Source organism: Ictalurus punctatus, chromosome 15, assembly GCF_001660625.3.
Source record: "Ictalurus punctatus breed USDA103 chromosome 15, Coco_2.0, whole genome shotgun sequence".
In the NCBI taxonomy this organism is placed as follows: domain Eukaryota; kingdom Metazoa; phylum Chordata; class Actinopteri; order Siluriformes; family Ictaluridae; genus Ictalurus; species Ictalurus punctatus.
This window is the reverse complement of record NC_030430.2, coordinates 21,830,227-21,845,161: the sequence shown is the minus strand read 5'-3', so window position 1 is coordinate 21,845,161 and position 14,935 is coordinate 21,830,227. Positions and strand designations below refer to the sequence as shown.

Sequence of the window (14,935 nt, the reverse complement as noted above, 5' to 3'; positions counted from 1 at the left end):
CTCTCTTCTCTTCTCTCATCATCAGTAGACTTAGCTCAGTTTAGCAATCGTTCAAGTTTATTAATGTTTTAAAAAACGATTAAGAATCCTTACAATTAAGAAACTCCTCATCTGCCATGACCTTCTCATGCTACACAATGTAGTTAGCACTGTAGCTAGCCGTGTGGATCTGAATATAGATAAGTCAATGGACCGCAGAGTGGAACTTGAGGATGAGTGCCCTGGCTCTACCTCCGTAAAAGCAGTAAACCGAGACTTATAACGTACTTAAGACTTTTACAAGATGAGGAGTCTCCTTTGCCTCCCTAGAAGGCATGAAGTCCATCCATCCATCCATCCATCCAACCATTTTCTATACTGCTTATCCTACAGGGTCACGGGGAACCTGGAGCCTATCCCAGGGAGAATGGGGCACAAGGTGGGGGTATTAAACACCCTCTCCAGGATCAGGAAACACTGTAGGTCAGGACCACAGAAATCCTGGAGAGAGCTTGTGTACTGACACCTGCTGGTGAATTCCTGAAGAGTTTGTAGGGTTAGAAAGTTTCTCACGGCCTCTGGGTCAACTTCCTGCTGAGTGAACCACATTCACACGGACTTAGAGGATGGCGAGGATGGCAAGGATTCCACACGACAATATCTTTGTATAATATAGTACTATTCCTGAAATGTTCCTTCTCTCTAAGTATCCTATGTGAACCAAATGTTAGATTTGTGATATTAGTCAGAGTCATTATATTTAGATTTCATTTATCCTCTGAGACCAAAGATTGAAAGTAAATTATTAATGAAAAAATATTTAAAGTTGAGTTACTTTAAACATTGTTTAATGAATAATTTACTTTCAGTCTATAATTTGAAAGTCTTTAATGCCCTCATTATATCATGGATGCTAGTTAATCACATTTTGTGTGTTTGCTACTTCTATGCTAACCAAACTCAATCCTGTTACTCATTTAAGAGCAAAAAGCAGCCCGTCAACAAATCAAGCTAGTATATCAAGCTTGTAATTATATTGTTGCCTGAGATGGGTTAGCCTTTTGAAGTGACTAAACATCGTGCGTCAGTGCATCACTAACAAAATGTGAAGAATTATTTAATGTTTCCATCAGAACAGTGCCAAAAGTCGTGGTAGTGTATGTCAAACATGGACTAACACATCAGCAAAATGAACAATGGTCATGAATTGAAGTTCATTGACACAAGCTAAAAGTACAACCACAAAAATAACCACAGAGTTAAATGAGCAGCTCTTTGAACCAGTCTCAACAAACATAGCCCATTGTGAGCTACAAACACTGGAATTTACGGTAAAACTGCCATTCAGAAAACCTGCTGAATAAAAGCCCAATGCATAGCTTGACGTCAATAACACAAAAACTGGATTTCTCAGCAACGGAAGAAAGGAATGTGGTCACATTAGTCAAGGTTCACCCAATTTTATACACCAATATGGCAAGTGTACAAGACCCGGCACATGCTGTGGTGAAAACACTATTTCCTGATGTTCCCTGTTCTAGGATGATAATTTCCCCCATAAATCCCTCTAAAACTATTCAAAAGGGATTTGTTTAAAAAAAAAATAGGGCTGTTGGACTCGGTTGCAGTCTTGAATCCAATCTCAAGGCGTTTTCTGTTTTTTGACTTGAACTTATTGGCATTTGTTGGACGCTTGGGCACTGGTCTTTGACATCCATCCATCCATCCATGCACTCGATGCATAAGGTGAGGGACACCCTGGACAGTGTGCCAACCCAGGGCACAATCTCACACACAATCACACATCACGGACAATTTGGAAATGCCAAACAGCCTACAATGCATGTCTTTGAATTGGAGGAGGAAACGAGAGTGCCTGAACGAAACCCCCAGAGCACAGGAAGAACATGCAAACTCCACACACACAGAGCAGAGTCGGGATTCAAACCCCCAACCCTAGAGGTGCAAGGCCACGATGCCCCCCTCAGTCTTTACCAGCTAGATCAGGCTAACTATGGTCTCGACCTGTATTGCCTTTTACTTTTCCATGCACAAAGTTTGACAATAAGCAATACCTTCTTTTAAAGCACAGCCTAATGCAGGAATGAAGCTAACTAGTTAGTAAAGCCTTGTCCTCAAAAAGGATTTGAAAGTTTTCGATCTTGATCTCTCTTTTCTCACATTCATTTGGTCTCGATTTTGACTTAAGACTCGAGGCTCGACCACCTCAAGACTTAGGCTTGACTCAATCTCGGCTAGTCCTGTTCTTGGGATATGGCAATGGCGCACTTGACTACAGCCCCAGTTAAAGGCCAGAATGAAGTCAGAACCTTCCATAGCCTCCACAAACACCATATTTAATCAGAATCTTTATAGGATGGTCTGGAGCACAGACTGTGAAGTAGATGTCCACCTTGTTCGGCCCCTTAAAATAAAAATAGGAAGATTTTTGTTTAAGAATGGTCCAGCATAACACCACAATCCAATCAGGGCTTGTAGGACAGCAGTCTAAGAATGAGTAAAGCTGTTTTGGATGCTATAACTTGGTATCCCTTGTTATGCCCTTGCCATTAACATATTGTTACTGTTTCTTTTGTTATTTTGCACACTCCCTGTATATGGTCTGCAAAGCAGCTAACATCTGCTTTCACATTTTCTGCCTTGGGGGCGCATTTAATACTTATTAATACGTTTATTGCATCTGTATTGTTATAATACATTGACAATCTCTAAAACTAATGTTCTAATACAGTTCCAGAGTAACACCTTAACCAGGAACTTGTAAGGTGGATGCTCCACATAACCGGATTTTAAACAAGCATTGATACGATGAAGCTTTATGTGAAGAGACGTTTATTAAAATTTTATTTTGGAAGGAGTCTCCAGTGTCAGCGTTCCGTTACAGTCAGAGGTAAAGCTATAACCTTACGTTTTCCAATATGGTAAAGTCTTAATAAAGTGTTTAATGTGCCTCTTTCAGGGTGGACATGTGTAGCATGGGCGTAGGCAGTGGAAATACAGAGCAGTGCGATTTTGCTTGTTTCCTGTATTGGATCATGAGATCACGAGTTCTGGCCTGACCTCAATTGGACATCAAGGCTTTTATAAGGACATCACAGCACTAGGAACCAAACATATTTCCTTATTTGCTTCAACTGTCAACTCTTTGGCTCATCCACTTTTCATTGGAAGTTGAATTTTTATTTTAATGGAATGCTGACATTTGCTCCAACAAAATCACTCGCACATAGAGATCACAAACATACAGTGCAGTCTCACAAACTAGATAGGGATACGTACAAACATCATACAGTGATTGTCATCGATTTAAAAAAAATACAACACAGTGATACACATATTACACAAGCTGTGTCGGTGCGATCGCGATATAAGACAAGTCATGCAACAACACAAACATTGGACTAATAGGCATCACTGTCTCGTTAGTCGAAACGTGTGTATTTGTGTATGTAGAAGTCTCTTTGGTCGTGAGGAGGTTTGCGTATTTGGCAGATGCATAGCTGGCAGTGATGGCTTCATCATCCTCTCATAAAGAGAGAATAATTACAAATCGTGATGCTGCATGGTGCTTCAGTGCTGGAGCGCCATTCACACAGCGTCAGATTCAACATCCTGCAGAAATCAGAGTCAGACTTGAAGTGAAGATGATAACCAGGCTTAGTCAAATACATCTCCTTTATAACATACTAGATCTACGGTGTCACTATTATTAGATAAATAGCATTAGCACACTGTGCAGCACAGTGCATGGATCTCTCAAAGGACAGATAATCAGATTGGTCTCAAACATGGAGCCAGGTTACAAGCAGGCATTCTGGGAAACTGAATTCTTCTCATAATTGCTTATTCGTATGAAACCAGCTGACATTCAGCAGCAAATATCGTGACTATTACAGCTTCATATCCATCTCCCAGGCACAGGCAGGATATTGGGTCAGTGTGGTGATGCCATTTTTTTTCTTCTTTTCAGATTGTTGTTTAATATTCTTCTGAACCAGCTGGGAGCTGTTCAGGAAAAAATAAATTTACCAAAACACTCCAGGATGCAAAGGGGTGTGAGAGATGAGGGATGCTGGGAGATCACTTAAGATTAGTGCTGAGTGAGTGTGTGTGTGTGTGTGTCTGTGTGTGTGTGTGTGTGAGAGAGAGAGAGAGAGAGAGAGCGAGAGAGAGAGAGAGAGATGTGTGTTTCTGTACCTTCCCTGAGGCTTGAGAGTTGAGGCCAAGAAAAGAAAACACTGTGTTGGCTTCTTTAGACAGGAAGAAGTCTTCATAATCCTGAAAGAACAAAATGCAACATTAAAGGAGCAGTTTGTCTTTTTTTTTTTTTTTGCTCCTGTTGATGAAAACATTCAAAAGCTCTCTTCTTTCTTTAACCACTTTGTTAAAACAGCATCTGCCTTGTGTGTTGTCTTTTAAGGGAAAGAAACCGAGCCAAGCACCTTGGCGTTGGAAGGGCGGAGCTTATTTCAGGGCCAGAAAAATGTATGAAATAAAGAAACTAAAAAGAGCCTTTGCAAATTTCCTAGCAATACTGAGGATCAGATTTTCAAGACATCTTTGAAGGTATGTGATTATTACACGTTTAGAAGCACTGTAAAAATGATAAACTGCCACTTTAAAGCCTTGGAGTTTTAATGTCAATTGCATTTAATGCCTTCAGAAGGGGGTATTTAAAGCCAGTATATCAGTCTAGCCAATGAGAGGTGGGAATCGGTATGGTATAAAGATTAGCAGTGGTTCACAAAGTGCAAAATGCAACTAATACTGCCATTAGTCATTCACACACACTTACACACGCCGACCATGAGTGCGACTTTAAGTGTAAGTGTTATGGAAAGTTTTAAATCTGAGACCACAGCTGCACGTATTTCTCAGACCGAAGCGCAAATTCTTCTGCACTTCTATTCTAATCATCTAATCTAGCTTCCTGTCCATTTAGCCAGTGCATTCGCACGAAATACCCAAGACGCTATGTCTCATTATTCGATGCACCATGTCAGCACGCTCGGAGTATGCTTGTGCACGCTCAGCAAAATCAAATGGAAACTTCACAACGCTGAGCTCTACTGATAAAAACAGAGGCTGGAAAATTCACTCCACAACCAGAGGAAGGAAATAGCGATTCTGATCATGTGATTGGTAAAGAGGGAGCATGATACATACCACACAGGCCTGTTATTGGCTAAACAAGGTAGCCGAAATCCAGAAATAACCCACTGAAAGCCTGAGCCTGGGAATCACTGGTTTAAGAGAAGTGTATAATAAATCTCCATACTAACAGGCTATTAATGCATTTGAACATGTCATGTCAGTTTATGTGACTGATTGTGAATAAGTACAGAAAGCAGTTTGGCTTATTGTACAGTCATTAGATTTATCCTGGCGTGCTCTTTTCCCCTCTGTTACATTAACACAAAGAGACGCTCGATTGCTAATGGACAATGTAGGTTTAATTTGACAGTTAATAACATTACAAAACTGGTTTCTCATTCAAATACAAACACAATAGCTAAAAGGTCTGCTTTGTCTCGTTTACGTGTGTTTCTAGACCTGTAATATTCTTTTGCCTTTGTTTCTCTGAAGATGATTTGCAACACCACCATCGTCATTTCAAGCTTCGGTTTACTTGACATATTTCCAGACTGGAAATTAGCTCCGCCCACAGCAGCTGAATCTTTTCCTTAAAAGACAACACACAAGGTGTATGTAGTTCGGGGGGTTTTAGTGTAAAAGGAGCTCGTGTCAGTGTTTTCATTGCAATTTTCCTTGCGGACAGCAGAGGGCTCAAAATAATAAATAAACAGCCCAGAGCAGGGCAATACCTGCCAGATCAAAAAGACAATAATACAGGTCTGAACTGGACTAGGTTTACTGTTATGATCTGGTCTGTTGATTATTATTACCTAAAAGTCTCCTTGCACCTGATTGATACTCACCCCACAGTAGACCGTTCCATTAAAGATCTGAGGGGGAAGCGGATTGCCCTTCTCGGGTCGTTTCTCTTCTGGAATGTTCTTGTACATCCAGAATCTCTGGTCCTCCAGCATGGTGATGTCCACCTCTTCAAAATGGATCCGGTTTGCCTCCAGGAAGCCTACAACCTCCTGCTGATGTTTTTTTAACTGAGGAATAATGTGAAACCACTGGCATTAAACAAGACTAAGAACTAAATCCATTCATCCATTTTCTGTACCAATACCCTTGGGTTTGGGGGGGATTGCAGCATATTGCCCATCGCATACAAATTCAAAAAAACCTATATTCACACATTATGGACAATTTGCAAATGCTAATCAGTCTACAACGCATGTCTTTGGACTGGAGGAGGAAACCAGAGTGCCTGAAGGACACGCAAGCCCCACGCACACTAGGTGGAGATGGGATTCAAACCTCCAACCCCAGAGGCAAACATGCTAACCACTAAGCCACTGTGCCCCCTAATAACGAAATCAAATGGGGAAAATCATGAGGGATAATGTCAGTGATGTGTTTCTACACCTAAGACTTATAATATAACCTAACAAACCTGTCTGGAGAGTAATTAAACAGTTATCTTAATCACTTTTGTTTTTTATCAGTACAAAACAAACCCTACAAAGTATCAATAAAAACAGTTTGTAACATCTGTAAACATTTGTAACGAGTCAGTACATTCTAACTGGAGCATTCTTCGCAACTGGCTTTCTTTTCTTTTTTCTTTTGATTTGGAAAGAGATATATATTCAACTCTGGCTCGAGATGTCATTAGCTGAATCAATTACCTGATGACGACTCAACCCCCCCCCAAAACTAGAAGAGCAACGTAGCAGCTGTTAGGAATGAATTAGCACGCACATATTTCTCCAGTTCAGCTCGACATCACTGTCTTTTATACCACAGTGCTGGTGAATTCTCGAATCTGATTGGCCAGCAGATGATGATTCATTGTCTATACCAGTAAGTCTGACGGTAGTTCCGGCTGTGAATAACAGGCTTATATTAATGCACGTGTTCTCATATGTTATCGTTTCTATAGGAAGAACTAAACACAGAACACAGAGACTTGTATCGTGAACAATTCACATGAATATATATTTTTAAAAAGTGTTTAATTTTTGATATGGTGAAGTTATCTGTTCGGCGATGTTTATTTAAAATTTATAGAAGGAGTCTCCTTGGAGTAATGTTATTCAATTGCGAATCTGTTTTAGAGGATTTAAACCTAACATGATGAACATATTATATTATAGAATTCAGGCAATTTTACTGAGGTTATCTCATACAGTGTGGCATGTAATAATCTGGAAAGACCTTTGTAATATCACAGTCTAAAACTGGATTTAAAGAGAAGCAAATCAGTAAATGAATCACATGAAAATGAATCACATGTAAATGAATCATACATAAATGAATCACATGAAAATTTATCACATGAAAATGTACCATACGAAAATGAATCACATGTAAATGAATCACATGAATATGAATCACATGAATATGAATCACATGTAAATGAATCATATGAAAATGAATAAATAAATTAAAAGACGGAAGGAGTCTCCAGTGTGAGAGGTAAACTTTGAATCAGTCAGAAGTAAACGTTGAGTTTTCTAATATGAGAACGTCTTCAGGATGGAGGGCTTGATAAGCTACATTTTTTGTCTTATTAACTATTAGGGAAAGGAAAAAGAGAGTTTGGTGAGGGAACAACTGTTTATAGCTGTTATAACGTAAGTGATAACAGGGCCTAACTTGGTTTGTGACAACAATAAAAGTAACTATATTAGTAAATGGAAAAAAGTATGCTGTCAGTCTATAATAAAGAAATGTTAGCCTTGGCAAATTGCTGTGGTATAAGAGGAATAAAACATTTCATTATGTACTATTATAATAAGGAACATAATCAATATTGCTTCACATCAGACCACATCACACCACTGTGATGTTAATTCTTTTCCTGTAACACCACGCCCTGTCGTGTTTTCTTCCTTACATAGCAAATACTGCATACATTCCAGTAAAGAAATCCAAAACAAGTGCAAGACATGTGATATATTTGGCCTATTTGCTTGTACAGTAAGCCTGGATATGGTTTTACTGCTAATTAATGACATGTAATTAAAAAAAGGGATGGATTTGACCAGTAGCTGCTGGTTAAACAGGTCTGGTCTAGGTTTAACATGAAACCACACAGTGCTGTCTGTGTGTGAAGGATGAATTTGTGAACTATACACACATGCCTAATGATCACAGAGAGATTTCTGGGGTTGCTATTAGTGAGAAGCAGGAAGAGGGTATTGATCCTCACCAGGGGCTTAACTGAGGGAAAATGGACAGGATGCAGCTGGACTAGACACAAATACGCATAAAGACACACTAATCACATGCTGACTTCATGGACGAGCAGATGAAACACACACACACACACTTTATTGATTTACTATATGTCTAGAACCATGAGGGTATCACGTATCACTAGCTATACGTGTTTCCATACACGTATTTCTATGTGAATTTTGGGATATGGCACGAAAAATGCTGGACGTGAATAAAATCTCCAAAATGTACAAGAAAAACTGTCAAAATTGAGGCGGATCATTTTTTTTCTGCTAAGAATTCGATAAGAAGACATGCACTTAAACTACAATGGAAACATGGATCAGGAAGGTGTTACAAGATTGCGATGGACTTGGCAAGCACATCACATCACATCACACTGCTACCAAACTCATTAACAAATTCAAAAAGACTGGAAGTGTTGTGGACCGAGCGAGAAGAGGACGTCCACGAACATGCACTGACGAAGGCACAACCGACGTTGCGCTGGTAAACACAATCCCCTACTGTATGGAGACTTTTGTTCTAATACTGCATTCGAGTTACCTCAAAACTGGACAGTCAGAACATTTTCAGCCCCCTGGGGTCATGACATGTTTTTTTTTATTGTTATTATTATTATTATTATTACTATTATTATCTTCCCTGAGGTGTGATTATGACCTTTTCCCAGCCTGTCTCTGACCCTCTTACTGAAACAATCGTTTTGTTGTGTCCTTTACCTTTAAGGCTTCGAAGTAACCAATCACTGCTATGATTGGCTAACATCTTTGCCGATTAATTCATTATCAATGCCTCCTGCCATGACACGTGAGGAACTGTTTTCAGTGACTAAGCGCAAGTGGGCGGGGCCAACGGTGCAATGATGTAAAAGTGGGTGTCGATGTCTTGCTGTCGGGACAGTCATATGCAAATGTGCTTGCCCGTGTGATGTCACAAATCCAGCCACATCCAAACGAGCCATAGTTGGAGCTTGGTTAAATAAATGCTCTCGTTGTACTGAGGAGGATGTATTAAGCTATGAAACTTGCAGGAGGTTTTAATGGTACAATGACTTCTTATATGCCAAAATTTGATTTCTCATGTCATGACCCCTTTAATAAATAAAAATGGTTAGTGTTGGCAAAATGCTGTGGTATAAGAGCACTGCTGCTATAGGAAAATTTGAAATGTGTGTAATTGTTGATGTGGTGATGTTTTCTGTGTGGAGATATTTAGAATGGATTTAGAATTTTTGTAAGGAGTCTCCAGGGTCAGCGCTTTGTAACAGTCAGGGGTAAAGCTGTCCTTTTTAGAGGACGGAGGGCTTTGCAGTTTCTCGATATCATGACAAGATGCATTTTTTTAGCATGAAGTCAATTAAAATCTTAAATTGTTAGTGTTGGCAAACTGCTGTGGTACGAGTGGAATAAATAAAACGCTTCGTTATGTGACGTAATAGGTTTAAAAAAACGCGAGTTCTCGTTGTATCAGGCTGCATCACACCACCCCTTAGTGCAAACAAATAGAGAACCACTTCAGATTGTCTCCTTTATAAACATTTTTTTTTTATCTTAGTAAACAAGGAATTTTATATAACTGAACCTTTACAGGTTTTATTTGAATACCCCTGACCTAATACACATGCTCCTGCATCTGATACACACCCATCATCTGCAAAAACACACACACACACACACACACACACACACACACACACACACACACATATATGTGTCATTGTAATCATATAAAGTTCACCAATTTGGCAGGTTTATTTTATGACTCATTTTATTTTGAAAACAATCTGTTTGGTTAAAAATGTACTCAGGTTCAGCACGTTTTATTCAGCCATCAGCTTGGGATTAATGCTGTATTGCTTCTCCATCAGCTGAATAAACAAAGCTGTTGTTCATAGCATCTCTATTCTACTGAAATAACTTTACATAGATGCACACACACACACACACACACACACACACACACACACACAGGGGTGAGGCTCTGAGGGGTGTGCCGGGGATGTTTGACAAGATTCCAGTATACAGTATATGTACTGAGACCAGGGAGTAGTGTGTTGTGTTCATTGTGCTGTGTGTGTGTGTGTGTGTGTGTGTGTGTGTGTGTGTGGAGATGGACTCTCTCTCTTTCCTGTCTCTGTAATGATAGTGCACAGAAATCAGAGAAGAGAGAGCGGTGATTGAGGGATGAAAAGTGAAGGCTAGTCAGGGTTTAAAAGGATAATCACGTTCTAGTGTGTGTGTGTGTGTGTGTGTGTGTGTGTGTGTGTGTGTGTGTGTGTTTGCTTGTATTTCCTCATTTGTAAGTCACTTTGTATAAAAGCTAAATGCTTAATGAATAAATGTAAATGTAAATGTAAATGTGTGTGTGTGTGTGTGTATAAACAGAAGAGTACCATCAGGAAGTGAGATAAATCAGAAATATTTAACAGTTTTCATGTAGTAACAGGATCATAATCTGTTTTATCATGTGTTTATTTCTCTCTCTCTCTCTCGCTGTCTCTCTCTCGCTGTCTCGCCCCATACAGCTGCCTCTTTTCAGCCTTCTTATCCACACACCCATCCCACAAAAACACACCCAGCACATGTGTCCGTGCCGAAGGACCACACACAAACACACACACTCACACACACATATGCACAAAGGCAAAACTACAGACACCTGTCTGACCTCCAGATGTCTGCTCCATAGTAATTAAATTAGTGTGCGTGTGTGTGCGTGTGTGTGTGTGCGCGTGTGTGTGTGTGTGTGTGTGTGTGTGATATAATTGCATTGTCTTTAATCTCCAGTTCGTCCATCATCGAGTCATTGTGTTTGTGTTTGCGAGACAGAGAAAGAGAGAGACAGAGAGAGAGAGAGGTCTAAAAATAGCGGCTTGGCTAAACAATTCCGAGTTTTGTCGAAAAATGGAGAAGAAGGAAATGATCGCATTACTCATTCGTGCCATTATCTAATGCAGCGGTGAGCTCTAAACCACTCAATCCGATAAACAGCAATCACAGCCTACACAAGCCAGAATGTTTACGAATCAAATCGTCCTCGTTTTCTGACGTGGACACCACCATGCTCACGTCTGAGACGTCTAGCAATCAGTCATCATTACTGACATGAAATGTGATCTACTGTACAGTATCTTGGAAAGGAATGGATTAGGAGTCAGAGAAGTGTCATGCTCCTGTGTGGTAAATGGTGGCAATAGATAAGTCTTTCTCCTAAGTAAAGTGTGTGTGTGTGTGTGTGTGTGCCATTAAACTCTAGCAACTGGCTAATTTGGACAGTAAACATGCACTTTGACCGTCCACATTTTTGCTCTTTTTTACTGCTCATGATCCACCCTGAAGGAAACGACTTCTAAAACTCATCTAGATTGACAGTATACCCGAGTGTCCCGGGTTATATAACCAAGTGCATTGTAGAGGAAAAGAAGAGTCATGATCATCAGCACAGGTCGCTGGAGCGCAACAAAAGGCATTCAGGACAGTTGTTAGGAGTGTTTATTAAACACAACGCACACCTGTACACACACACACACACACACACACACACACACGCACACTTAACCCTTTACATGACACGAAACTACTTCATTAATAACCAGCATCTTAGTAATATCAACATCATCAATATCATGATGCTTGATATTCTTAGAAAAAGATTGAAAAAGAGAATTTTTCCTGTCATATGCCCCCTCTATATTACCTTTAATATGTATATTTCACCTGGAAACATGGTAGTATACTGTATAACTGTAGTGTACCTACATGAATTGTTTGGTTTTAGTGTACACTACAAGCACCGATGTAAAAGATACAAAGCCTACATACTAAAGGTACAGGTACAAGGTTGAAGATAAGGGTACCACTCCAGATACAGTTTAATAAATCTTTTTACGATAAACATAACCATAAATGAAAACGGCAACAGTATAGGCTACAGCAACATTATGGAGAATTAAGAGTAAGTCGTTTCTGCTTAATATTTGCAGATCAAATAATAATAATAATAAAAAAACAAAGAAACAACTGATCAAGCGATCAACGTTAACATCTAAATGAGTGTTAAAATACTGTCTATCCATGACTGTAAAGTGTATTGTGATGCAGTTTATTACAATATTGAGATCATATTGTTGTATCACCTGTCCCTTGTCATTGCTATCATAAAGATATGGTTAATATTATTCTACACTATTATACTACTGTACTGTTATACTACTATTGTACTATACTAGAAGATCAATATACTACAGACTTAATAATACACACACACACACACAGTGTAAACTTTTCTTTATCTGCTCTCATTCCAGGCATTAATCTGGAATAAATGCTTTACTCACCGCCAGAGAGCCGGACGAGGAGGCGACGTACACCCTGATCACCATCCTAATGACTACGCTGGCTCGGGCTCTGCCTGTGTGTGTGTGTGTGTGTGTGTGAGAGAGAGAGAGAGAGAGAGAGAGAGAGAGAGAGTGAGTGTATGTCTGGACAGGCTGCTTTCAAATGCAGCGCACGCGCGCCCCCCGGTATTTTTATATCACATTAACACGATGCTGGCGCTGCACTCCTCATGAACTCACCTCTCGCTGACCCAAATGACCCGACCGAACAGATGCATGCTGGGAAATGTATTTTGGAGTAGTCGGAAAGCTGTAATGACTTTTACCTATGCTTCAGACCCATTAAAACAGCTCTCTTTCTTTTTTCTTTTTTTAAACGACTCTTTTAAGTGAATCGAATTCTGTGGAGTCGATTCCCAGGGATGGACCAAAGTTAGTTTTTTATGATTTGTTTTGTTGTGTTTTGTTTTGTTATCTATGCTACATACGTACACAAACACAATCAAAACAAAATGGGTGGTTGAAAATGCTTCTGGATTCCTGCTGTGAAGAATTAAAAGAATCCAAATGTGCAACAGTTAGTTTACAAACAAATTAACAAAACGAGTCGCAATTCCCAGCACTATCATCAAAAAGCCTAGACCAATATTTGGACATTAGAGGCATGTATAACAACTACTCCTCCTCCTCCTACTACTACTACTACTACTACTTCTACTACCACTACTACTCCTACTTCTACTACTACTACTACTCCTACTCCTACTACTATCACTACTACCACTACTCCTCCTCCTCCTCCTCCTCCTCCTACTACTACTACTACTACTACTACTCCTACTACTACTACTCTTCCTCCTCCTCCTCCTACTACCACTACTGAATGAATGAATGAATGAATGCCTTTTATTGTACAATGAAATTAAGAGCCACTCCTTTTTGTTCCGTGCAAACATGTACATTCAATAAACAAGAAGAATAAACAGATAAATACACAGATAAATAAACAAGATAAATAAACAAGATAAATTAACAAGATATACAAGATATGCAAAATAGATATTGGGGTGGATGGGGGAGGTACTATGAAATGCACAGTTTTGAGACACTGTATACATATGCTGTGAACTCAGTACATGTATTTGTTTATAATGGTAATAGCTTTCGGGAAGAAACTATTCTTAAATCTACTAGTCCTTGTTTTGATGCACCTGTAACGTCTCCCTGAGGGCAACAGATTGAACAGATCAAAGCCAGGGTGAGAACTGTCCTTAATGATGGTTTTTCCTCTGCCGAGGCAACGGGAAGTGTAAATATAAATACTACTCCTACTACTAGTAGTACTACCCCTCCTCCTCCTCCTCCTACTAGTACTACTCCTCCTACTACTACTCCTACTACCACTACTACCCCTACTACTATTACACCTACTCCTACTACTACTCCTCCTACTACTATTACTCGTAATACTACTTCTACTCCTACTAATACTACTACTATTACACCTTCTACAACAACTACTACTACTACTACTACTACAACTACTACTGATAATAATAATAATAATAATAATAATAATAATAATAATAATTGTCCATCCATCCATTTTCTATACTGCTTATCCTACAGGGTCACGGGGAATCTGGAGCCTATCCCAGGGAGCATGAGGCACAAGGCGGGGTACACCCTGGACAGGGTTCTAATCCATCACAGCGCACAATCACATACACACTCACACACCCATTCATACACTATGGACACTTTGAACATGCCAATCAGCCTACCATACATGTCTTTGGACTGGGGGAGGAAACCCCAATTCATGAATGAATATATGAATATATGAATATATATATATATATATATATATATATATATATATATATATATATATATATATATATATATAAGATTATACACAACTTAGCCTCATTGTTATGATAATAAATAAATAAATAATAAATAAATTACAATATGTAAATAACGATATTATTATTATTATTATTATTATTATTATTACGAAGTGTAACAGCTCTCGATTTTGAATGGTCGCCTTAGCGCGCGTGCAACAAACTGCGGTTGCCATGGCAAAGCGTCACTAAGACACCGTTACAGCAGAAGCCAGCGCGCGAGATCCTTATAAATCTCTCTCCCCCACTTTCCTCGGTTTAGTGAGAAATCTTGCTGAAGTGACGCCGCTGTCACATTGACTGATATTCAGTAGGTGTTAATGTAAGGTCTCAGTTTAGTCAGAAGATTAAAACCGCCACAGTGTTG

General features: G+C 39.4%; 2 protein-coding genes and 1 long non-coding RNA gene across 3 annotated transcripts in view; 2 read left to right on the top strand and 1 right to left on the bottom strand.

Moving 5' to 3' along the window:
- Nucleotides 1-3,164: 3,164 nt before the first annotated feature.
- On the bottom strand, nucleotides 3,165-12,789 carry sh3bgrl2 (SH3 domain binding glutamate-rich protein like 2; the record flags this gene model as incomplete). Its single annotated transcript, NM_001201159.1, is given in 4 exon segments — nucleotides 3,165-3,612; nucleotides 4,198-4,278; nucleotides 5,940-6,125; nucleotides 12,659-12,789. Coding segments are annotated over 4 exon segments (336 nt in total). The 3' UTR covers nucleotides 3,165-3,588.
- LOC108276016 (uncharacterized) lies at nucleotides 3,612-13,018 on the top strand. The gene is made up of 2 exons (XR_001814817.3): nucleotides 3,612-4,566; nucleotides 12,629-13,018. It is a non-coding gene; the product is annotated as an uncharacterized LOC108276016 (long non-coding RNA).
- A 1,732-nt stretch (nucleotides 13,019-14,750) lies between these two features.
- lca5 (lebercilin LCA5) overlaps nucleotides 14,751-14,935 on the top strand; it is an 18,818-nt gene continuing 18,633 nt past the window's right edge. Inside the window, exon 1 of the mRNA XM_017486333.3 lies at nucleotides 14,751-14,935. This exon is cut by the window's right edge and continues 149 nt beyond it. The gene's annotated coding sequence lies outside the window, so the exon portion shown is untranslated.